The 25,848-nt window shown below is 43.7% G+C and overlaps 1 protein-coding gene across 2 annotated transcripts in view; it reads right to left on the reverse strand.

Annotated features, from left to right (window-relative positions):
- arhgap10 (Rho GTPase activating protein 10) overlaps positions 1-24,645 on the reverse strand; it is an 83,768-nt gene extending 59,123 nt beyond the window's left edge. For both annotated transcript variants that reach the window (XM_084041983.1, XM_084041984.1), the window contains exon 1: positions 24,012-24,645. In XM_084041983.1, the coding sequence (XP_083898109.1) occupies positions 24,012-24,165 (154 nt within the window). In that variant the 5' untranslated portion in view covers positions 24,166-24,645. The remainder of the gene's footprint in view (positions 1-24,011) is intronic.
- Positions 24,646-25,848: the final 1,203 nt, after the last annotated feature.

Here is a 25,848-nt window from a genome sequence, read left to right on the forward strand (position 1 = left end):
TTAGACTTGAGTCTGAGACTCTGCAATACAGAAATAAGTACAACCATTTCATCCTGAGATTTGAAGGCCTCACTTCTTAGGCAATTGGTCAGGATATGAACACACAGTTGTATCATCTGCATTATTTTAACTTTACATGCAAAAAACAACAACAAATGGACCTGCAAGCATTCATTGTTATACTCTCAGTTAAATTACTACTATTTTGCAGCAGTTACAGCTTACACAGGAAAGACCCAGTGTGTGTCAATGAGCATGACTTGCCCTAGTCTATTTTGAAAGCAACGAGGTACCAATGTGGAGATTCAAGTCCAACAACAAGCCACAACACCTGTAGTCAGTTCCTCTGGTCAGCTTGTGGAGGTCATGCAACACTGAGACGGCTTACACATTATTTACAAGGTTTTGTTCTTTGAACTGGCCGACCTTTAAATAGCAGCAACAGGAAGGGTCCTTTTTTTCTTTCTGTGAGGTCATTGTTGTCGTTAGAGAAATCAGATGGACAGCTGGTGAGAGTAATGCACGGTGAACACACTGTGCGAATATGGGTTTCTTACTAATGCCTATAGGTATGCAGTTGAGACTGCGTCTGACATCCCACTGTGACAGGATATAAGGAATACATGGAGGTCACCCGGAAAAATAGGAACAGTGTGAGTGTTCATATACAGCAGGGCGATATGGACAAAATCAACACGACAATATCTTTGCTTTCATAGAATATATATGAATGTTTGATCATCAGTAATGCCGATATGATAGCTAAGTGGGTAAAGGCTTGATAGAAGAACAGCTTTATTGCAATGTAGCCTTTAAAAAATGAGGAATATTACAATATTACTCAATCCATAATCCCAGACAAGATCTTAGTCTCACATCATTTACATTTATATAATATGAAATAGTTATATCTATTCTATTGCCCAGCTGTGAGTTCATATTTGACAAAAATAAGGCATATTGTACCTACTGTACAAGGGTGTACCGGTGTAGTCTATAGCACAGTGTAAATAAAACACTTGCACTTAAATCCTTGTAAATATGAGGCAGACTTTCACAGAGTAGGACTAATACAATGTTAATGTGTACTTACTAGAATGCTTCCCTTTACATACCTACACTGGATACGAAAGCCAAGTGTTGCTAAAGGTTATAAGCTAGGACAATTGGTGCATGGCTGTTGCCAATAATTGACTATCAGACATCTATATGCACTAGCCAGGATCCATAGGGAATGTAATGAATGAGGCCCTGGGCTATTCTAACGACAGCCAGACAGAACAATTGGGCACAAGCAATGGTTGAGGCGTGGCTACTGACTCATAATGGCTTTGTTCTTAGCTCGTTAGGTTATGCAAGATACCGCACTGGCCTAACATTAGGTAATTAATCAAAACTGGGGACGGTCTACATTTGTCACGTCCTGTACACACAAACAACAACAACTAAGTAGGTCATCGTAGAAGCAGCATCAAGTACACAGTTAGACCTAAATGAATACCATTGGTAGGAGCATATCAAAATGTAAGGTTCCACAATGATTATCATAGAATATTGACAATATCAGCAACCAAACCAGTCAACCAATTGAAAAGGTTTTTAATGAAATAACTTAATGAAAGAAATCTAGAGGTTACGTAGGTAACCCCGGTTCTTTTAGTTTAGGAGTGAGGCACTCACTATGGGAAACAGCGCCATCTGGCGATGCAACAGAGCTACACAATACGCTCCCGGGGCCCATTTCATTGGGCTAGAGGGTATGTCACGTGACCGGCTGTCCCTTCCCCTTTCCGGAAGGACATATAAGGGCTGGTCGTGACGTAGTACTTCCTCTTACCACAGGTCCTCTGTTCGCAGTGGCGAAACAAAGGGGTGTTTGGTGAGTGCCTCACTCCTAAACTAAAAGAACCGGGGTTACCTACGTAACCTCTAGTTCTTTGTCGTTTTGAGTCGTGAGGCACTCACTATGGGATCTATAAACCCCCCGGAAGCGTTAAAAACATTGTATCCCCAGAAAAACCGCACGTCCCCTACCGGCTCAGGGACCCGCACACGGCAGGCCCCTGCCTCAGGGACGCCCAGGCCCACCGGGCCTGGACACGGCAAAAGGGATGAGATAAACGAAACCCTGACAGACCGAAGTCTTCCCCATTCAGCTAATAGAAGACAAGGTTCGTCACCTACTAACCACCTAGTAAGGGAACAGGGCCCCCCTGCTCCCTAGGACCCAACAGATTGTTAGCCCCACGGGATCACATCAGGGGGAGAAAGGCACCTCAAGTAGATGAGGCTGCCACGCCAAGGACTGCGTGCGTCACCGAGGAAGCCGCCATGTCTGGGCTGTAGAAAGCTGCAAAGGTCGAAGGAGACGACCAGTTAGCAGCCCTGCAAATCTCCTGGACCGAAACCTCTCTAGAGAGGGCCCAGGAAGCAGCAAATCCCCTAGTCGAGTGCGCCCTCAGTCCAACAGGTACTGGGGCCCCACTACTAGTATAGGCGAGCCTTACGGCCTCAACTATCCACCTGGAAAGCGTTGACTCGGCCCTCGCCTTCCGCTGGTCACCTCGGCCGTAGGAGACAAACAATCGTGTTTACGACCTACCAGGCGCCGTCACCTGACAGTAGAGCTTCAAAGCCCTCACTGGACAGAGACAATGTGACCGCTCATCCTCCGCCGAAGCGAAAGGAGGTGGATGAAACGCAACCAATTCGACCGGAGCCGGTGCAACCACCCCGGTCTTGGTAACGAACGCCAAGTTTGGTGTCAGCAGAACCCGTCTGCTATCCCCAGAGCACCTCAAGCACTCCGAACTCACCGAGAGTGCATGCAGGTCACCGACCCTCTTGGCCATAGCCAGGGCCACCAAAAAGACTGTTTTCAGACTCAACACCTTGAGGCTCACAGTCTCGAGGGGTTCAAACGGGGGGAAGGCAGAGTGCATTCAGCACCACCGCCAGATCCCAGGCCGTGAAACAGAGGCCTGTTACCCGGCCTGGTCCGTCTGGCCCCGCCCGAGAACCGCCGTACCAGGTGACGATCGCCAACCGTCCCGCCTTCGAAAACCTTCGTGGCAGACGGAGATGGCATCCAAGTACACCATGACCGTTGAGAAGGTCAAACCCTGATTCAGCTTGCTCTGCAAGAGAAAAAAGGAAGCCGCGTACAGGGGCCCGAAAAGCCACCACCACTGGTGACTGTCCCTGGCACCATGACACAAAAATATTCCATTTGACGTCATAGGCAGTCCTAGTAGAAAACGGCCCTCGCCCCCTGGACGGTAACCACCACGTCAGGGGGCAGACCACACGAATCTAGGTTGGCCCGCACACAGGCCAGACCCACAGGTCTAGGTCCCGGGGGCTGGGGTGGTTGATCTCGGTCCCCACCTGCGTCAGCAGGTCCGCGATCGGAGGAAGGGACCCGGGTTCAGCGTAGAGCAGAGAAGTTATCTACGATCTCCACACGCCCCAACCTGGAGCAACCGGCAGTACAGTCAGGCCCTGGGGCCTGACCTTTTCCAACGTCGGGCGGAACAACTCCAGCGGCGGGAATGCATAAAGCAGTTCCCTCGGCCAGCTGTGAGCCAACGCGTCCAGTCCCAACGAAAAGTCCGCTGCCTTCACCAAGAAAAAGCGAGAGCACTTCGCGTTCTCTGTTGAGGCAAACAAATCGACCTGTGGTCGATCGAACCTGGTCCAAATCAGGCTGGCGTCCGTCGTGACAGCCGTCCGTGAGATCACAGCACCTCCCCTGACGCCTTCTGACAGAAAGGGTGCGCGTGACCACAGCCTAAGTGAATCCATGCAAGTGGAGACACCAGACCTTGTCGAGGGTCCACGGTAGGCGGGATCCTGAGAGCCCGCTTCCACCTCTGAAAGGTCCCAAAATAGCCTACTTAGGCAGGTCAGGTGTATGGCCGAAGTCATGAGACCCGCCACCTGCACGCACAGCCTGTAAGTGACTGTCTTTCCTACGTGGAAAGGCCTCACACAGGACAGGAAGCCGTCACTCTTGAGACAGACGCTGCGAGCGTGGTCGAGTCCAGTGAGAACCCTATCAGGAAGGACTGCTGGAACGGAACCAAGACGCTCCTTCTAGAAACCAACAGTGAAAAACCGACAGTAATCGCCCCTCAGGGCTACGTTGGTCCACCTGTCCCCTTGACCGAACGTGCGCAGGAGCGCCACGGTCATCAGCATACGAAACCTGAATTTCGTAAGAGACTTGAAGAGACCCCTTCATCCAGAAAGGGTCACATAGCCTCCCCCCTCCTTCTTTGGCCAGAAAACACACGAAAACCAGTTGCACCAAAAACTGGAGAAAAAAATAAAAAAAACGGGGTTACCTAAGTAACCTCTAGGTTCCAATTCGTAGACGGTTTTCTGAAGATGCCCTTGCTCAGTAGAGAGAGTCCCTCTCTCTCAGAGACATGGCTGCATTACCTCTCCGCATGAGAGGAACATCCTGTGTCTGACATAGGAGGCATGTAAAGGTACGTGGAAAATCACGTTGTTGTCCAGGGGAGCTGACCGGTACAACCACAGTGTGTTACTGCTGTACTGAGCCTGACCAGTACAAAAACCAGTGTAACACTGACGTACCTGCTGCATTAAGCAACACAGTGTTGTCGTAAGCGAGGCTAGGTAGCCGCTAGGTGAAAACAACAGTAGCCTGACTGGGGGCAAAAAGCAAAAAGTGGCTGGAGCCCCCTGCCAGTAGCCAACCGTCGATGTATGTCGACAAGTGTATTCCCTGTCTCCTCAGGGGGCTATAGCCGCCTGAGTGCACTTCACGAGAACACGGGGGCTCAGGGACATCCCGAACGGGAGGACCGTGTACTCGTACATTCGTCCCTCGAAACCGAAGCGCAGAAATTTCCTGTGCACCGTGTATATGGGAAAGTGGAAAAACGCATCCTTTAACTCTATGCTGGTCCACCTGTCGCCCTGACGCACCGTGCGTAGTAACGTTGCGTTCGTCAGCATGCGAAACTTGAATATCGTTAGAAATTTGTTGAGACCTCTCAGGTCCAGTAAGGGACGTACATCCCCCCCCCCTTTTTCTTAACCAGAAAATAGTTTGAGTAAAAACCCAGGCGTTTCTGATCTGGGGGCAACTCTCCTAATATGGCGCCTCTGTTTAAGAGAGAGAGAGAACCTCCTCTCGTAACGTAACGGCCGCTGCGCCCGTCGCGCTGGAGAAAATCACTTTGTTTGACATAGGGGTTTTTGCGCGAAATTGCCACTTGTACCCCTTCTGAATGGTGCGAAGCACCCAAGAAGACGGGTGACAGGCTTTCCACTGCGCCAGACAGTGAGTGAGGGGGTTGGGGGGAGTCACCATAGTTACTCGCTCCCCTAACTGTCTGTTCGTTGTCATGGAGACCCGCGATATGCTCGCACGCTCTGGCGGTGCCACACGTGTGACGCTCGCTAGAGGCAGCACGGGCGTTACCTGACTGACAGAGGGAAACAAGGAAGTCACGTGACCCCGTACGCGGTGCCTCCCCAATGCTGATATCCGGTCGGAGAAGCCCCTCGTCCGTCTCCGGTCGGAAACGGAAGTAGTTGGATACGGGGAGGTCACCTGGGACTGTACGCGGTACCTCCCCGGCGTCAACATCCGGTGGGGGGCGCTCGACGTCCGTGTCCGGTCGGAAAACGGAAGTGGTTAGCATGCCTACCCTCCGTTCGGCCATCGTAGGATCGGCTGGTGAAACGAGCGTGGCCTGTCCCGAGGAGCAGGGGCGCCCTCTCGTGGACAGAGGTGGTACTGGTTTCAGAGCTGATTTTCTTAGAGGATTGAATGCACTCAACATGTTTCTCCCACACGTATTTGGAAAAACGAGAACCGGCTTTACCAAATACTGTGGGCTCATGGGGGGGGGCGCCATGTGGGTGGTCCCGGTTGTCTCTGGTACACATGTGGAATCAATAGCTCGTCACACACGTATCCGAAAAACCTAGAAAGGGGTTTTTCGGATACTGTGGGCTCATTGTGGGACCGTCGAGAAAGGGGGGCCGGCAAGAGACCGGTCCTCTTTCTCTCTGGTGTACAGGCATTAATGCAGTCAGATTACTTGTCCCACACGTATCTGAAAAACCGCGGAGGGGTTTTTCGGATACTGTGGGCCCAAAGGCAGACCATCGAGAACGGGGGGCCGGCATGAGACCGGTCCTCGTTCTCCCTGGCACACAGGCAGAGTTGGAATAAGACAAGGTTTTGTACTTTTCAACGCCTGTAAAGCCACAATCACAGGGTATTTCTTCACAGATCTTACAGAAAATGCGACATGCTCCTCTGTTTGGCTGTGGAGGAGGGGTCCATGACTGAGACTGGTATTCCCATCTGCACTGGAGTTATTCAATTCAGTGTAGCAAACACATTAGCATAATGGCGAACATTATATAACAATAATGGAGAAACGCATTATACTAGTATCCCTTCAGTGTTTGGGAAGCCGAAAACCGGCTCCTTCCAATCACTATGGGTTTAATTCAGATAGTGTCTGATCATGTAGGGTGTGGTGAAAGAACAACCATAATGGCACAAAGACAGGCAATATAAACAGTATATTGACAGTGAAAAGCATTATATCGTATCCCAAACGTGTTCCAACAGGATTCGAAAAAAGCAAGATGTGACCAGTGCGACAGACATATTAGCACAATGATAGACATTGTGTACCACAATATACTGACGCTGATATGCATAATATGTTGTATCCGACAGTGCTAGGAGGATGAGCACCGATCCTTTTTCTAGCATTGTGGACTCCAGTGATGTTGCTAGGTTTTCAATGTAATGGGTCCTGGGATGCAAGGGTGGTCTTTTAGATGGGTCCCAGGGACATTTTATGGGTCCCCAATTACACGTCCCCCCCCCTATCGTTTTCTTTGATCTCCAATCTCCATATCTTCTATGCGTGTGTGACTGTGTACATTATATCCTGATGCAGTGGATCTCAACCTTTTCAGGCAGCGACCCCCCAAAATAATCATATTTTAACTGGGGGCCCCCCACCCTGAGGAATTAGGAGTTGAGGCACTTAATTTAGTTTGATTCAGTTCCACAGATACATATTGTGAAAATAGCAGATCTAGATCAGTGCGACCCGTTCCTGCTTTTCAAGACCGATACCGATATATATACATATATTAAAAAATCATAAATATATTTTTTCAAATGTATATGATTCTGTAGTATTAGCACACCTTATGGTAAGAAATACTAGTAGTGGGCAACAGGTGGATTTAACATACCTTTGACCAATAGAATACATTTAATCATAGAACCTTTTAATCATTATTATTATTTTATTTTGTATTATTTATGAATGTAGAATTTATTTTTACTATTTATTGTGTAGACTGAAAACACTGGCTTACAGTGGAAGTATTGGCAAATAAAGAAATAGGAATTCAAGAAATAATGAAGACAAATACTGACAATGCCTATGAACATTGGCTTGCAGTTATTGCACATAGTCAACATGCAATAATACTATTAGGCTTGTCATTGAGAAAGGAAAATAAAGTTGTCTTTTTGAGGAGAAGTGGAACCTTATAAGTCACTTTAAGTTTAGCATGAGGGAGAGGGTCTACCCTCTTCAGGGAATTAATTGTTATGATATCTCTAAGCTACAGAAAACATCCAGTTGCCTATTAAACATACACAAGACACAGACGATAGACAACCGGTTACTTACAGCTGCCATTAATTAGTGCTTTTGTTTGCCTTTGTGGTCAAATCAGGGTCAAATGCATAGGATCAACGAGCCATCGTTAACCTGCTAATGTTACACAGCTGATTGGCAACATGCATTAATCCACCACATACATCACTCTGATCTCCAAGCAAGTGGGAGAACACTATAAAATCGGGGATTTTACTTTGGCTGGTCAATTTAAGATGACAACAGCAACAGAGATTAGTAGTAGACCTGTATGTATGATGATCAGTTATTATTCCAGACAGTGGTCTATCCAAGACGTTTTAACACGTTTAAGAGCAGGTCCTCATGCCGTCTCTCTCTCTCTCTGTGTGTGAGTAGCGTAGACTAACAGCGAGGGGCTGTGCTGCTGCTTCTGCCACACAACGCCGTTTAACCGAGTTATACTTCTCCAGTACAACGGTGTCTAACCGGAGAGTTATACTTCTCCACCAACGGTGCCTAACCGAGAGAGTCCATGTAGATCACAGCTGACAAATATTATATATTATCGGAGCTAATCGGAGCTGCGTCCCATGGACGCACTAGAGTTGTCATGAATGCGTCCTTTCGCAATATGGTGCGTCAGCGACGCAGGACGCAGGCCTACGAGCATCTCTGGGACTCAAGTCAACATGGTTTGAATAATGCAAGGGTTTGGTTCTTTGTAACAAGTTTTATTGGCACAAAAAACAGGCATTTATACTTTGTACTGACCTCACAGAATGTGCAAAATGATACCCTGCTTCTGCTCTGTAGACACTGGGAGGAACAGGGCGGTCAGCATCGCGTACTCCGCTCACGAAGGGGGTCGGGCTAGCTTACCGCGGGCCACCGCTCGTGGTAGCTGGAGTTGGGAGGCGGGAGTGTCGCGGTGGTGCTGGGCGAGCACCGCTAGCACCTTCGGCGTTCCCCGTACAGGCCCTGGCCTGACCGTAGCGAGCCATCGCGTGGTGAAGGAAGCAGCTGCGGCTGTAGCCGAAACAGCTAAGCTGGTTAAAGGTTAAGCTAACCACTCTTTTAGGGGGGTTAGCGCCGCGGATGTAGCCTAACGGCCAAGCTAGTAGCAGCTAGCCGTAAGGCTAAGAAACAGCTAAAGGCTAATGCCGGCTCACCGAGGCTAGGCTAACAGCCCTATTCGGTCAGTTAGCTCAACGGGAAAGGGGGTTAGCGCTGTGGATGCGGGAGGGTTTCGGGGGACTTAGCGAGAGCCGCCGGTGTCCACTAAAACTACTGGCACAGGTCGTAGCCAGGCCGTATCTGTGACGACGCAGCCTCACCGAGAGCCGGTTGAGACAAGCAACACAGTTCGAGTGTCGTGGAAAAGAGCGACAAAAGCTAGGCTAACAGCTCTATTCGGAGAGTTAGCCCAACGGATAGGGGGTTAGCGCTGTGGATGCGGGAGGGTTTCAGGGGACTTAGCGAGAGCCGCCGGTGTCCACTAAAACTACCGGCACAGGCCGTATCTGTGACGACACAGCCTCACCGAGAGCCGGTTGAGACAAGCAACACAGTTCGAGTGTCGTGGAAAAGAGCGACAAAAGCTAGGCTAACAGCTCTATTCGGGGAGTTAGCTCAACGGATAGGGGGTTAGCGCTGTGGAAGTAGCCAAACAGCTAAGCTAGTAAGCTAGCGGCTAGGCTAAGAACAGCTAAAAGCTAACGTCGGCTCACAAAAAGCTAGGCTAACGGCTCTATTCGGGGAGTTAGCTCAGCGGGAAAGGGGGTTAGCGCTGTGGAGGTAGCCGAACAGCTAAGCTAGTAACAGCTAGCGGCTAGGCTAAAAAGGCAGCTAGGGGCTAACACCGGCTCACCACGAGGTAGAGTAAAGTTAGTTTCCTGGAGTTTAGTCGAGCGAGAAAACCCGTGGGTGACTTATCCTAGTCTCCGCTTTTAGGGCTAAAGCTGGTTTCTCACTTTGGGTCCTGAAGTGTAGTAATTGTCGAATAAATGTAGAATTCAGTTTTTAACAAGCGTGTAGCCTTGTAACATCTGCGAACAGAGGAACTGAAGAGGAAGTACTACGTCACGACCAGCCCTTATATGTCCTTCCGGAAAGGGGAAGGGACAGCCGGTCACGTGACATACCCTCTAGCCCAATGAAATGGGCCCCGGGAGCGTATTGTGTAGCTCTGTTGCATCGCCAGATGGCGCTGTTTCCCATAGTGAGTGCCTCACGACTCAAAACGACAAAGAACTAAAATGACAGAGATACGTTCCCGGATTGAATGGGTTAATTCAAGGCTTGTGGGGTGAGTATTAAAAAAAAAGGCTATTAAACTAAATAAAAAACATAATACACACAAGTGAATGTATACAGCAAAGCATCACTATATTTAGTGATATTTTTGTAAAGTCATACCAGCTGCAATCCCCTTACTACAGGGCGGCAGTGGCTCAGGAACTATGCTATGAGCATGTTGGTGCCTTGCGTGGTTTCCTCCGCCATCGGTGTATGAATGTGTGAATGTTATGCACAATGATTGTAAAGCGCCTTGGATAAAGGCGCAATATAAATGCACCATTTAACATTTACATCAAATATAAAGACTTATAAACCTGCCCTACACTGATACTCGACCTGTGAAAGTGCATTCAGGAAACCTGGTATTTTAGTATATTTAAAATGCCCCTTCTAGTCAAAGGTGCATCTGACTTCCAAAACGAACATCCTTCTGGTTTCTTCATCTCCAAAAACTAGCCTATATCTGTTGAACTGGCAGCAAGGTGTGTAAAGGTTGCGGGGTTGCACAGTTCAAACCTATTATTAGGCTTGAGCAGTGAATGTTTGTATATTTTCACAGAAAAGGGTAAATAATTGGATATGACTTTCATTAACAGGTCAACAATTCTGTCACTGGCATGCTATACTACTGGTATGATATGCTATATACAGTCCTTCCTTTGTAAACATAACAGTCATTAAGAATAATGATGTGACATGGATCCAGTTGCCTGTTCTGTGTCACACACTCACGCATGCACGCACAAACGCACACGGTTCGTTTTGTAAACGTTTTGGATTATGCTCAAATGTTTCTTCCCTAAACAACATAAACCAACCACACACACACAGGTAGAATTCCAAGTGCTGTAAACACAGTCTTGTGTAGTTCTGAGTAGGAGTTAGTAAATTATGGGTTAGGGACAATATTCTCAAAACAGAGCTGCAGCATGGTCAAACAAGAAACTGCGTGGCAGTTATGTTAAACATAATAATTGACTTTGAATTAACTACAAACTTTGGAGGTCCAGACAACATAGAGGTGGCTTGGTGTGCATCTCAATACTCCACTCAAAGACCCTCAGGCCTCTTGTCTATTGCTCCCACAGTGTTTTTGTATTAGTCATACAGAATACTATACTTTACATTACTGCTGACATCTTCACTCACCACCACCCTTAGGTAGATGGAGACTCTTAGGGACCGTACAGTATGTTGGTCAACCGAAATCACAACAATTTGGTTTCAGAAGTGGGATAGGAATAGAACATACATCTTGTATCATTGTGCCAGACGTCAGTATCTCTGATAAAGTACTTGATGGTCATCGTATCATTCACGGATGCTTACGTAGATGCACATGTGTGTACTTGGTCAAGCAGATGAAGTCATAAATCATGTCAGCATACCACAATTATGTTAGATACTCGATTAGAATCTACCTTAAACCTGCACTATGCAACTTTCCTCTTCTACACCCGATTTGAACCTGGTTTCCTGTGCAAGTGCTGAAGATGTTTACCATTGAGCCAATAGAGCCTGCCTACTTGCTCATTGAATCTTGACCATCAGGTCAAAACTCATGTCAGATCCTGTGTATAGGTGAGACATGACCTTTGACACGATCTAAATGTCTCAATAGAAGAGCAGGGAGACAAAATACAACCACCCCAAGTTATATAGAATTAACATACTCTAACATACAGATTGGACTAAATTAAATGTTATTCATAACCTGGCGGACACCTACGCTCTGACGCTTTTTCTAGTTTGTCTTGAGTTCTTTTCAGAACACCTCAAGAAGACCCACACTTGGGTTGTGACAGCTTGGTCAAGAAGAACTGCACTCGTAGCCTAGTAGTCCTAACAGCGCTGACAGAAACGGAGTGGAAAACTCAGTAACCCCTCCTCCCAGCATGTATTACCACGAAACATGTTTTGACAACATTCCACTGAACCTTGAAAAACTACTCAACCACACTGTATACTGTATACTGGGTGTGAAATCAGGGCATTCTTTAAAGGGTGCAAAGGCCGCCTGTAAAGCACTGTGGTGCATTCTTAAACAACAGATAAGAGTCTTGGTGTAGGCTACCCAGCTGGAGAAATGCAGTGGGTTGGGGCGGGGGTGATGGTTTGTAAAAGTACGCTAGAGCCACTCTAGAGATTTATTGCTGGAAGTCTTTTAAAACCCTCCCTCACAAACATTTTTTTTATTTTTTTTATGAAAAGGCATTATGGCCTATATGAATTGGACATCTGCTCTAACACCGAGTGCCGTTTATTTTATTTTACATTCATTGTTAAGTTTTGTTTTATTGCGGTCGCGTATCTTATATCCACAAAGGTTTGGCACACTACTCCTCCCACAGTTTCCGTGCCACATATACACATGTAATGTATCAAATCAAACTGACAATCTGCATTGGGAATAGTGTGTTTGTTTCTTTCTAAGCGATATTTTTCTATAGTTTAATTTATGTAAATGTGTTAGTGCTTAGATTTTTACAATGTGTGTGTATGGGAAATGTCACACAAAATATTTATATTTCAGAAACCGTAAGCCGTATAATGCTGAGCCGTCTGGAAGAGGGTCTGTCTGTGTCTCTCTTTCTGTCTGTATGTCTATGTCTGCATCTAATCTCGCAAACAACTAGAGAGATCATTCACCATCCCTCAAATCCATATTTCGGAAAGAGTGACATCATCAATATGACGTCATCAACATGACATTCTGTATTAGTCGTCATCTTGTTTTTCCGAAACTCCATTTCATCCAACCACCAATGTTGTCCCTTTCATGTGGACTAGATCAAACTTTAAAATTCCAACTCTGACAGTGTACAAACGGAACCAAATGGACCCGTTAGGGTCCATTTGGTTCGGTTTGTACACTGTCAGAGTTACAGACTTGTAAGGGTCAATATAGAACCCCATCAAAGAACCCAGAGAGTCGCTGGAATCCCCTTTGAGAACCACTGCACTAGATTATACTAATTTCATAGACATTCTCCTTTATGTCGGTGATGAAGGCCTCATGGTCCAAATCACTGTTTACAATAGGCGCTTTACCCTAGCAACAGTGATGATGTCAGTCGATAGATTCGCATTCTGTTGATTAGCACCATGTGTGAGTGAGCGTGGCACACAACACAGTCCTCTACAAATCCCACCCATCCATGCAGTCTTCTTACAGCAACAGAGGTGGAAGCTGAATGCCTCTTCATTCAACTCACTAAAACAAAAAAAAGACAAGGCATTCGACATGAGACATATATTGTCTGTTGTCCAGTGGTGGAAAACGTACTCACATCTTTTACTTAAGTAAAAATATAGCAATAATGCAATGTAGAAATACTCTGTTACAAGTAAAAGTAAGGAATTAAACCTTTACTTGAGTAAAGAACCAAAAGTGAAAGTACTCATTATGCCGAATGTCCCAAGTTTTCCCAAGTTTCCCAAAAAAAACTACTGAAAATAGCCGATCTACAAGCTCACAATGCGTCGCATCGCAACACATTGTGAGCTTGTAGATTGGCTATTTTCAAGTGGACGAAATTTATATAGGGCTGAAGTGGTTACTGTATGTTTTGTAATAATAATCAAAATCTACAAAGTAACTAGTAACTTAAGTTTTCAAATAAGTGAAGTGGAGTAAAACATCAAATATTTGCCTCTGAGATGTAGTGGAGTAGAAGTAAAGTAAAAATACCTCAAAACTGTACTTAAAGGTAGGGTAAGTGATTTGCTTTGGTTAAAATAAGTGTTAAATAGCTCTATATTCTGATAGTACTTATTGCTATAGAGTTTGTTCAGTATTAGGAGTCTCCTTGTCTCTCCACCTCTTTATTAAACAGAAAATGCATTTTCGTTTCAGTTTCATTTCAGATTTTATCCAACCAAGACAGAGAACTCAATCAGGATATAGATTAAACAAGTGAAATTGGAATTGATGACACTAAGAAATGAGCAGGCAAAATTGGAACTGGAACACTATACAAATTAAGCTTAAAAATGGGTACTTTCTCCTGATTGGCTGAGATTTTGACACCTACCGAAAAATGTATTTTCTGTTTATTAAAGAGCTGGAGAGACAGGGAGACATCTGTTACTGAAAAAACACTCTATAGCAATGATTACTATCAGAATATAGTACTTTAACCTTTTAACAAAATACTTTATGTTTTAACCAAAAGATATCACTTACCCTACCTTTAAGTACAGTACTTGAGTAAAGGTACTTAGTTACTTTACACCACTGCTGTTGTCTAATGTAATGTAGTCTATTAGATACGTTCCGCAAAAACCTGTTTCAAATATGTGTGTATATCCATGGTGTGTGTGATCCTCCGTTCATGGTTTAATGTCAGGATTTGGTTGTTGTCACACCAAAGTACCTTACTTGTCTGAACCTCACACTCACACAAAAACTGATTCTGATTCTGGTGGGAAGCAAGTGGGTTTTATCAGATGAGAACACATAAAAGTCCCAACATTCTGTCAACAGAGAACATTCAGAGAAGAGGGGGAGAAAAAAAAGAAGATTGAAAAGTTAAAACAAAAAAAACAAAACAGAAATGACATTCGTGCCACTGTACAGTGTCAATATGATTAACAGAGAATATACATCAGCTAGATACAGTCAGTGGAACAATAACAACCGTGTCAGATGAAAGCTCCGCATTTACAGATGCAAGCGATAGCTGCTAGCCTACAGGACAGAACAAAATACCACACACTACTAGGGCATGGGAGTCCAAGGCGAAAGGCCTCTCTCCTGTGTTTTTGCCTTTTAAAGCAAGGCATTTCGGTGAAAACCTGCGAGCTGTCAAACTTGGATACTTTCCGTGCGGAACGCTACAGAGACCCCCGGGCTGCATCGCCTCAGAGTATGAGTCATGGAGGCCCGACCTTACATTAATCTGATACCACGGGCCAAGTTTTTTTTCTTTTAGAAGGAAAAATGCAGGAGAAAGAAATTGTATAAAAATACCTAGCTCTATGACGTAAACACGTGGTGCCCTTATTCAGCAGAGATGTGAAGGAAAGCCATGTCAACAGGCTGGCAGTGGTGTTAAGTAACTAAGTACATTTACTGTACTTAAGTACACTTTTGAGGAATTTTTACTTTACTGGAGTATTTCCAATTGTCCAATACTTTTACTTCTACTCCATACATCTCAGAGGCAAAAATATTGTACTTTTACTCCACTACAATTATTTGAATATTAGTACAAAACACACCAACCACTTCTGCCATTGTGAGCATGTACATTTGCTATTTTCAAAATATGTTTTATACATTTTGAACTTGGGACACTTTTGCTTTTTGGTACTTTAAGTACATTTTGATGCCAATACTTTTGTACTTTCACTCAAGTAAATTTTGAATTCCAGACCTTTACCTGTAACAGAGTATTTCTACATTGCAATATTGATACTTTTACTTAAGTAACAAATGTGGGTACTTTTTCCACCACTGCAGGCTGGGCACTGTGTGTGGTTACTGCAGAGCAGTGGATGGTATTGATTGATTGATTGATGTACTTTATTTAGTAATGGTGCATCAAGACAATTAAGGGTAATTTATTCGAGTGACAGAGTCGCACACTGAAAATAGACGATCTACAAGTTCACAAGTTCACAACGCATTGCAGAGCGACATGTTGTCTATTATAGATCTGCTATTTTCAGTGTGTGACACCGACATGGTACGGAACCAAGTATAACTCATGCTTTATACACGGTGGGCAAGGTCTTTCATCAGCAAGATGGAGGTTCCATACTGGGAAATTAATCTTATCATATCCCATGAATACAGCTGGCGTGTATGAATAGAGCCAATGACATTGCACAAGGTCATGAATAATATTGTGTTTCTTCTTAGCAGGGGGAGGGGTGGAAACTAGGCATTGTTTTTCTCCGTGAACGAGACATGCTGATTGCACAAGAAAGCTATGAAGGCGTGGCCTGTGACATGGATCTTGGTTTGCGAGTCATAAGTAGCCTCAAATGAAAAGCTCGTCACAATTCTACAGACAAATGCAGACAGGTGGCATCCTGTGACATGTCACAGCAAAGTTATAAGACTGCTGCATGACCGTGTCCACACTTCCTCTGCCTTTGTTCCATGTCAGCAGAATCTAGGTGCTTAATCATCAGAGGAGGGGGTTGTAGGCCTGCAGTGACGCACCACCATTGCTAAGTATGGAGTGATGATGACCGCCAATAACTTACTAAGACTACGTCTGTTTGCTCTCTGAGGGGAAGACATAAAGACTGATCCTTAGAAACCCAAAGCAACTTAACAGACTCTGTAATACTACGAGCAGTACTAGACAAATGGCCTAGCACACATATTAACAACATATTATTATTATATTATACCACATCATATTTCCTTAAATGACAGATCTCAGATATGAGATGAGGAAGTAATGCTAATTAGGGCTGGCCAAATGGAGACATTTTATTAACCGATTACCGTTAGGCCTTAAAGGTAGGGTAAGTGATATTTTTTGGTTAAAACAAAAAGTAATTTGTTAAAAGGTTAAAGCACTATATTCTGATAGTAATCATTGCTATAGAGTGTTTGTTCAGTAACAGGAGTCTCCCCGTCTCTCCAGCTCTTTAATAAACAGAAAATACATTTTTCGGTAGCTGTCAAAATTTCAGCCAATCAGGAGAAAGTACCCAGTTTTAAGCTTCATTTTTATAGTTTTCCAGTTCCAATTTTGCCTGCTCATTTCTTAGTGTCATCACTTCCAATTTCACTAGATTAATCTATATCCTGATTGAGTTCTCTATCCTGATTGGATAAAATCTGAAATGAAACTGAAACGAAAATGCATTTTCTGTTTTATAAAGAGCTGGAGAGCCAAGGAGACTCCTTTTACTGAACAAACACTCTATAGCAATGAGTACTATCAGAATATAGAGCTATTTAACACTTATTTTAACCAAAGAAAATCACCTACCCTACCTTTAACGATTAATTAATCGATAACCGTTAAGAAAAAAAATGTGTATAAAAAATTTAAAAAAATTATTGGCCAAAATACATTTTAATTTTAAGGGCCAAGTCTACACAGTTTGTTTTGTGTCTCCAGCAGAGTTTCTAGTGTCTCTATCTCTCTCTGGAAGAGGTTGCACATGAACTCTGCAGCCGCACTGAGGCGCTCCAACACAAACAATACCAATACAAAGACGAGGAAGAAGAAGAATAAAGTGGACGTTACGTGTGGTTGCAGGTGTAGACTTGGCCTAAAAACATTTTTGGCCCTTGTAACGATTAATTTTAATTGTTAGTATTAATCGGTTGTCGATTTAACGGCGGTTATCGGTTAACAGTTATCGGTTGGCCATCCCTAATGCTAATGAAGCCATGATTCTGATTTGTATAACTTTGTTTAGTGTATCATAATGCTAATGTTACAGGGCTTCAGGTAACATCAGATAACAGATATTGCAAATATCCTATGCCCACAAGCAGCTTTCCTGTTCTATCCCGGATTTTGTCCAACCTAGACACAGGATCAGAATGTCTCAACAGAAGAGCAGGGAGACCAAATACAGCCACCATAATTGTATGCTATATATTGTATGAACATACTCTACCATACAAATTGCATAAAGTAACATTTTATTCACTAAAGAAAATTGCATAATAGAGCTTCTTTGACTGTAATGTTTGGGAACAGATGGGAACTTTTATTTAACCTGCAGATTGGGGGGGTGTCAAAACAGCCTGACAAACATATTTATACATCTCTTTTAGGAAGGGCATAACCCTATGATTGCACCAGCCAATTCACACATAACACGAGCCCCACCCGCACAAAATCCAATAAGAGGCACGCACAAGTCAAAGTTCAACTGCTGAAGATCCATTTGGGTGTATTATCAACAGAAGTCCACGGTGTGTTTGTTGGCACCGCTGAACTGTTTGTTATGTTTTCTACACTCTCTTATCTGATGTGCCACTTGGGTCAGAGCGTGGCCCGGTCCAGCCTCTCAAAGAGTGTCCGGTGTTTACATGACCATGTGACCATGCCTTTCCCCTGTCCTTCCTGTTCCACTCGTCAATCTTTTCCAGCTGGAGTCCACGCTCGCACCACTCTGATCCCACCTTTTTCCTCCCTGGAGGCCTGCCCCCCGCCCCCCCCCTCTCTCTCTTTCAGTCTGTCACAGAGTCACTCTGCCTGTGCCTAGTGCTTTACAGCATCAGACTCCTCCACAGCATCAGGCATTGCGTCACCCCCAAGACCTCCCCTGGTCCTCAAATGTCAAAACAAGCCTGCCTGACAGGTTCAGGCCAGGGTGACCTCTCAAGGACTGACTGCCTGGCTGTCAATATTATAATTGTTCCCAGTTGAATTTGAACTTGAATAACAGTAGGATGACTGTAACTTCTTATTAGTAACGTCAAAGCTCTGTCAGAAGATACATTAGTGTGCTTAGCTTACAGGGCAAGTGTCCACTATACTGTATGTATGCAGTATGCACCAGTACCATTTGTCCACAACAACTAAGGCGACACACAGACTTTACATGCTGCCCTTTTCCACCCCTCCACGTCACCATGTAATGGTCATCCTCTCACAGGAGTCCAGACCGACCCAAAGTTTTGAATGAATACTTCATCCCCAAAAGAATCCAAAAACAATAAGAATAGATTTTGTTTTTTTAAAGTCTGTTGTTAAAAACAGAAAAACTTTATTTAAACATAAATCTGTTCATAAACTCCAAAACAACACTAATAGTGTATTAATCACAAGTTTCTTCATCCAGTCCGTATCCTCAGCATTTATGAAACATTGTTTTTTTGCTGAAACTTTATTGTTTAAAACACGTATCGCATGCACAAACGACACACACACCTGGGCCCACATGTGAGCAGTGTGAACTGAGCTCCTGTTGACATACACGGCCAGGTGTATTCCTAGCTCGTGCATGAGACGGTTTACACCGGAAGGTTTTCAGCTTAAAAGCGATGTTTTGGAAGTACTGAACATACGACTGGATAAATGACACTTGGGATTACACTGTGAGCATTGTTTTGGATTTGCATAAATAAATAGTAACAGCAAAAATAAAGTTTAGCTGTTTTGGGATTCTTCATTCACCATAAAGCGTAAAGGTATGTGATACCAATGAAAATTCTCCTTGTTTTCAAGCCATCAAGGGTAAATGATGTTGGGGTGAAGTTTCCTTTAACACTGCGTTGCATTCACCTGCACCACAAAAGGAGCTCCTAAGACCATCATGACAGGTATGCAGTATCACTTCTACAGGCCTCTCTCTGTGCCTCTCTGCTAGAGCTAGAGATGGAAGAGCGTTCCTCCTAGATGACCTCACGTCTCCGCTAATGCGATTTTAATGAAAGATTGTGATTTGCCTCTTTGGCAGCATCAGTAAATGTGATTAGCGGGGAGCGGCAGCTAGCCAGAGCAAATAACGGCAGCGCGCTCTGAGATCTGCCTCCAGAAGAGACAAAAATACTTTCACATTGACTAAAGTATACTGTTGATTTGTTGGTTGGTTGGTTGGTCGATCGACCAGAGGAAATCCAGTGGTCACGATGGAATATAACTGCCCTCTTGGCCACTGTTTAAAAAGGTGCTGTAAGTGATATTGTATGGTTAAAACAAAAGTTTTTTCGTTAAAAGGTTAAAGCTCTATATTGTGATAGTAATCATTGCTAGAGTATTTACAGGGGGTCTCCCTGTCTCTCCAGCTCTTTAGTGCAAAGAAAATACATTCCAATTTCATTCAATCTCTCTCTCTCATTCAGCTTCAATTTTATAGTGTTCCAGTTCCACTTTTGTCTTCAAATACTTTTTGGTTCATAACATGCAATTTCAATTTGCATTATTTATCTTCCGTTTACTAAAGAGCTGGGGAGACGCAGAGACCCCTTTTAATGAACAGTCTATATAGCAATGATAACATAATATAGAGCTATTTAACACTTATTTTAACAAAAGAAATATCACTTACACTACCTTTTAGCTCTACAGTTCTAGTCTAGTTACTATATAAACTTAAAATAGCTAACTTATTGAAGTGTTTGTGCCATCTGTTTCATTTATCCCTCACAAGATTTAAGTTTGATCCATTCATTCCCCATTAATAAGATGTCAGCTCTGAGCAGATCAGATTTTCTGATAGGGTAGGGAACGGGTTGATAATGTAATCCCTGAAAACAGACTTACAACCATTTTGTATCATACATCAAATCTACAGTGATTCCCTTTGACTTTGCAAATAGTTTTTGAATTAAAATGTAGAGTCCTGCCTTTGGACTTTTTGTATTGCACCTGTAATACCAAATATGTCCAATTGTCCATTGTAAAAAACTTGTGGGAGGGGGGGGGGGGGGGGGTTTAACAAGGGTTCTGACAGCACAGTGATTCCCAGAAAACAGGAGCGTAGTGTTGTCACTCGTATAGTGGGCACTTCCGTGTCACGGCTCTCCGGCCCCAGGGTCCAGCATTGGACATTTCCTCCCAGAACCAAGGACTTTCCATTGCGGGACATCCTCCCAGGCAGAGGGAGTGGAATGAGAGACTGAGAGGCCGAGCATGGCCTGGGACTTGGAGATTTGGAACAGTATGAGAGAGGTGGAAGGTCCATCTGACAATACAACAAAACATGAGATCATCCGAGGGTCAAAACTGAGGCGTTTCTCTATTCTCTTGCTAGAGTTTGTCAATAATGTGTACGTAGCCTTATTGAAGTTTGAATATAAGGCATACACTTTGGATTACTGAAGATGAGTGAAGTAAAGTCTAGTGCAGCTGACACACACATACACACACACACACACACACACACACACACACACACACACACACACACACACACACACACACACACACACACACACACACACACACACACACACACACACACACTTAACTTTTACAATATATCAGTTCCCAAATGTTGAGCACTGAAATATTGTATTAGTGAGGTTTGACACTATTGTAATTGATTTAGCATAGTAAGAATAAGGCATTCTAAGTGCCTTCCCGGACGTTTTCAAACACATACAGAACATGTTTAAAACCACACGTGAGTTTTGAGCACACAAGGAACAAATTCAGTTAAGAACAACAATGAAGAATGAGACTATGCTCGTACAAATGCTCATACGAGTGCTTTCGGATTCGGATCTAATCTGAACTATGCACATTTCATGAATGAAGCCCATTGTTTCAGTAATGCTTGCAAATTTAGTTATTTCAACAAATGGAAGGGATGAGGGGCTTTATATAGCAACAATGTACAATGTAGTCTGCAGTCACTCCAGTCAGGGTGTAGCCAGGGCCCAGGGCACAGCCAAGGCATAAGAACCTTTCTATTGGAAAGCCATAGTAGCGGGTCGGTGAGGCAGACAGGCTACCTACAACACGCTATAATTCTTATCCTACATTATATCAATGACCTTTAATACATGAGTAGCCACGGTCAGCTATACGGATGTTTATTACAGAAAGCAAGGCAACCTGATGTTTTCTACAACTGCGTAGAAAATATCAGACTATGGATTAAAATGTACTTGTGTAGCTGCATTGTACTAAATCAACTACGTCGTCTAGGTTTAGATTTAGCCTACAATCTTTCATAAAGCTGATGGACACTATCAGATGTGTTGGTGAACATCATACAGCTTAGCTTTGTCCCACATCAAAGTCGGTCATCAAAAACACTGAGCAGATATTGATCATCTAGGAAGCATATCTAGTATCTACAGCATGTCAAAGACAAGCCTTCCCCTTAACAACTACCAGAGATAAAACTAAACAAAAAACAAAAAAAATACTCTAAACTGCAATGCAGAACCATTTTCTCTGATCTCTACTGACAACAGAGTAGACTAGGCAACTTTCGTGAGGCAAGGTTGTTACACTTGTGCCCAGTAATGAGGGCTTAGCTGTGACTGGACTCCACCCTGGGAGTGTGAGTGAACACAAGGCTGTTACTTTATAACTTTACCCTCTGTGGTAGGCAGCTACACCTGAGAGTGGGTAGACTGAGCACACACTGCTGTCTATTGAAATACGCCAGACAGCTTTTCACTGCGCTTTAAGAAAGCTTATGAGTACAACTACTGTGTCATACTGTAAGCCTTGTTACAGCCCCGCCATGTCTAATATTCAATACAGGTTAGTCATTCATTAATCCTAAAATTACTATCTATGAAACGCCAACCTGTATTTATTGTGCTTTATCAGGGCTGATAGGTAGTTATTCTATGTCATTAAGTGTGGTGGACCAATGAGAAAAAAATAATAATTTTGTTGTAGTGTCTGTGAAGAATGGCTGCTGGTGCAGTCTAGTTAAAGGCATGACATGCCTTCTGAAGTGGGTCACAGAGTATAGACTTACGCCAGCATGGTCTGCACACATTTTCACATACATACAGAGCTACATATGGATGTGAATAATACCAGAGGTCATTCTATTTTGTACCATGTAGAGTTGTTCCAATACCAATACGAGTATCGGAAAAGCTGCCATCGGCGAGTATGCCAGTCTATGCCATTCCGATACCACGTCATTTATCACGTGATGATGTTTCATTCACAGTCATATTTTGATTGCTTCGGTTGATGTTGCACGACTGTTTTCTACTCTTACTGTACTATTACATTACATTACTAACTTGTAGCTGCTACACATTAACAATTATTAATGGCATTTTTATTTATTCCTAGATCAGTGCTTCTCAAACCTTTAACTCTGAGAGTGTACAAATTAATGGTTTCATTTGTACACTCTCAGAGTTACAGACCTTTAAGGGTCCATGTGGAACCCCCTCAAGGAACGCAGATGGTGCCTGGACCCCACTTTGAGAACCACTGTCCTAGATTTGTTTAAATTACTCACTGGTATCGGATCAGTACTCGGTATGTGGACCGATATGCAAGTTCTGGGTATCGGAATCGGTATCAAGAAGGAAAGAAATGGTATTGGTACATCTCTAATACTATGAGCTGCTGATGTACAGGTTCTACTGATAATGCCCCAAAAGTCCTGCAGAACATCACAGCCGATACAAGTCACATGGAGCCTAAGAATTCTTCAAAAACGGTCCACTGACTTCTGAAGAACAATCAAACAATGCTCCTGCTGTAGATGGTGGGTAAATACAAAGAAATACACTTTTCTGAATAATTGAGAAGGAAAAAAAGTTGTTTTCTCTTTATTCAGTCAAGAAGACTTCACAAACTGCTACTGTGCCTGTGTCTATCATGTACTGTACCATTACTATTCATAGTAAAGTAATAGCAGGTGAATAGGACTTCATCATCACATAATATCCAACAAGGAATGGCTGGTTCAGCTGCTTCAGAGCCCGGATGAAGACACAGTACAGCAGGGGTCGAAAAATTAGTTGGAGTCATGTTAGCACAATAAAGGCTGTGAATGGGTGAATTGGCCAGTGTGCTCCAGTCCTCCCACTATTGATAGAATGGTTTATCAGCTAGAACATCTGACTCAAGTCCAGCATTACAGAGCAATGCCACTTTTTACAAACTCAAGTGTTGTAATGGACAGAATCAGAATCAGCTTTATTGTCACATCACATATTTACAGAAGTAAAAAAAAAAGTGGGTGAAATTTGTGGGTGCAACATCAGCTCTTGCTAGACAGTTATCATTTCAACAACCGGAAGAGGGTTGTGAGCCACAACAACAGCATGCCACAGCACAGCAGTGTTCACCTCAACCTACATTGCTGTTGCCAATAGTGTGTATGCTACAGTACACAGTACACTCAAGGCAAAAAGGAAAGAAAGAAAATTGACACCAAGCCAGCAGCAGTCAACTCCCAAACTTCACCTGCAACTGTTTTATAGCCAACTCAAGGTGAACTGAGAAGAAACTCTAAACAATGGCAGACCTGAATGGCAAGAATATATTTTGCAAATGTAAAAATCGATAAAATACATATATGATAGTCTTGATCCAAGCCTAAAACAATGGCTCACAATCTTGTGAGGAAAAAGGAAACCACCAAAATATCAAGGCTGGATTGACCTCACAAATACGACTTTTAAAAACTTACGTTTAGTGGCATTGATGAGGTTCTTGCCATCCTTGTAGAGTTCTTTAATAAACCTGCTGGTTTTATCCAACTCTGCTTCGTGAGCCTTGATCTTCTCCCTGAAGCTGGGACTGTCCAGATAGCACTCACTGAACTCCAACGGGTGTAATCCCATGTTAACACACTGCCAGCTGCAACTGCTGCTAGTGAATAAGTTGCTCACTTCGTAGCGAGCAAACTAGCATGTAAAAAATGTAAATAAGCAGCAGCGGTTTTCTTTTTAACAGTGCGTTTTGTCGCTAGTAATTCTGCTGCTAAACAAGTTGACTCTCACCATGCATTTAAAATGGACTTTGCAGCCAGTTAGCGAGCTAACCAGCTAGCTATACCAGTCTGAGGTTCATTGGCAATAAACGCATAGCTCGCCCAGTTAGCATTGTAGAACGTATCGCTCTTCTCCCAGTTGCTAGTAAATAAAATAAACGCTACTTTCTTCTGCTGTCAGTAAGTGACGCTGGTTCTGTTCTTGGTTAAAGCCGGGCCGGTTGACACGTGCTGTCATAAAAGCATGGTTGTTGTTTTTGTTGTTATTAAGTAAGTCCATATAAAGTGTAATAAATTGAGCCACAACACCGGGTCTGCTCTCTGCTCTCCAAACATGAAACGGTGAAGAAGTGACAGATGATCCAAAAACTCCACTGACATGCGTGGGCGTGTCGCCGGGTAGGCAGGGCAGGGCACGAGCAGTCGGTCCCTCCCACCGAGATCCCTCTCTGTCATTGGTCCGCGAAGCCCAATTGAACGACGGTGTCACGTGCCAAAAAGAGCAAATCTACAAGCTGACAAAGCGTCGCGTTCCAACGGTCGCATCGTGTTATAGATTAGCGCAGTGGTTCTCAACCAGTGGTCCAGGGACCACCAGTGGTCCTTGAGGGGTTTCCTGGGGGTCCCCAGCCAAATTAAGTTAGGAACCAAATTGACCCTTATATGTCTGTAACTCTGAGAGTGTACAAATGGAACCAAATGGACCCCGTACACTCTCAGAGTTAAATGAACACTGACGATGATGCTACAGTGTAGATTGGGACCCCCAAGACATCAAAATGGTTGAGTCCCTGGCACATCTTTTCAAATGGTGGTCCCTGGGCTAATATGTGTCAATTCGGGGGTCCTTGACGCGAAAAAGGTTGAAAACCACTGGATAGCGTTTTGACTTTTGAAAGCTCATCAGGTTGCTGATCCCATATATCTATGGCTGATCCGGTCTGAGCCTCTGGAGCGGATACGGAAACGGTGTATGATGAACGTGTGCAGGAGTGTCCCGCACTATCTGTACCGGGTAGACCTCTCTCTAGACAGCTCCGTTCCGTGAGCAGAAATTGGACTTCCGGTTTTTGAGCTAGCAGAAATAATGTTTCCGGCTGCCTTCAAAATAAGATAGTGATTTTTTAATGTTTTTTAAAAGACACAAATCTATTTTAAAAATACATTTATGACGTATGCCTTTTAAATGGCTCATACTAAAACACTTCCAAGTGCCAAGTTTTTAAAAAAAAAGACACAATTGTATTTAAAAAATACATTTATGATGTACAGTATGTCTTTTTAAATGGCTTATACTAGATCACTTCTAAGTGCCATGTTGTTCCAGTTTGAAATTGGCTATCGACCCCCATTAAATGTGCACTTAGCACTGTTTTGCACTTTAACTGGATATTGATTTGTGTGTGTTACATATATGTATTGTTTTTCTATTGTTTGTCCATTGTTGTAATAATGCTGACTCTAGGCCAGGTCACTCTTGGAAAATGATGATGATATAATATTGTTTATTGCAGAAGCAAATAAACAATGATAA

The sequence above is a fragment of the Gymnoscopelus microlampas genome, assembly GCF_963454915.1.
Source record: "Gymnoscopelus microlampas genome assembly, chromosome: 2".
NCBI classification, from domain to species: Eukaryota; Metazoa; Chordata; class Actinopteri; order Myctophiformes; family Myctophidae; genus Gymnoscopelus; species Gymnoscopelus microlampas.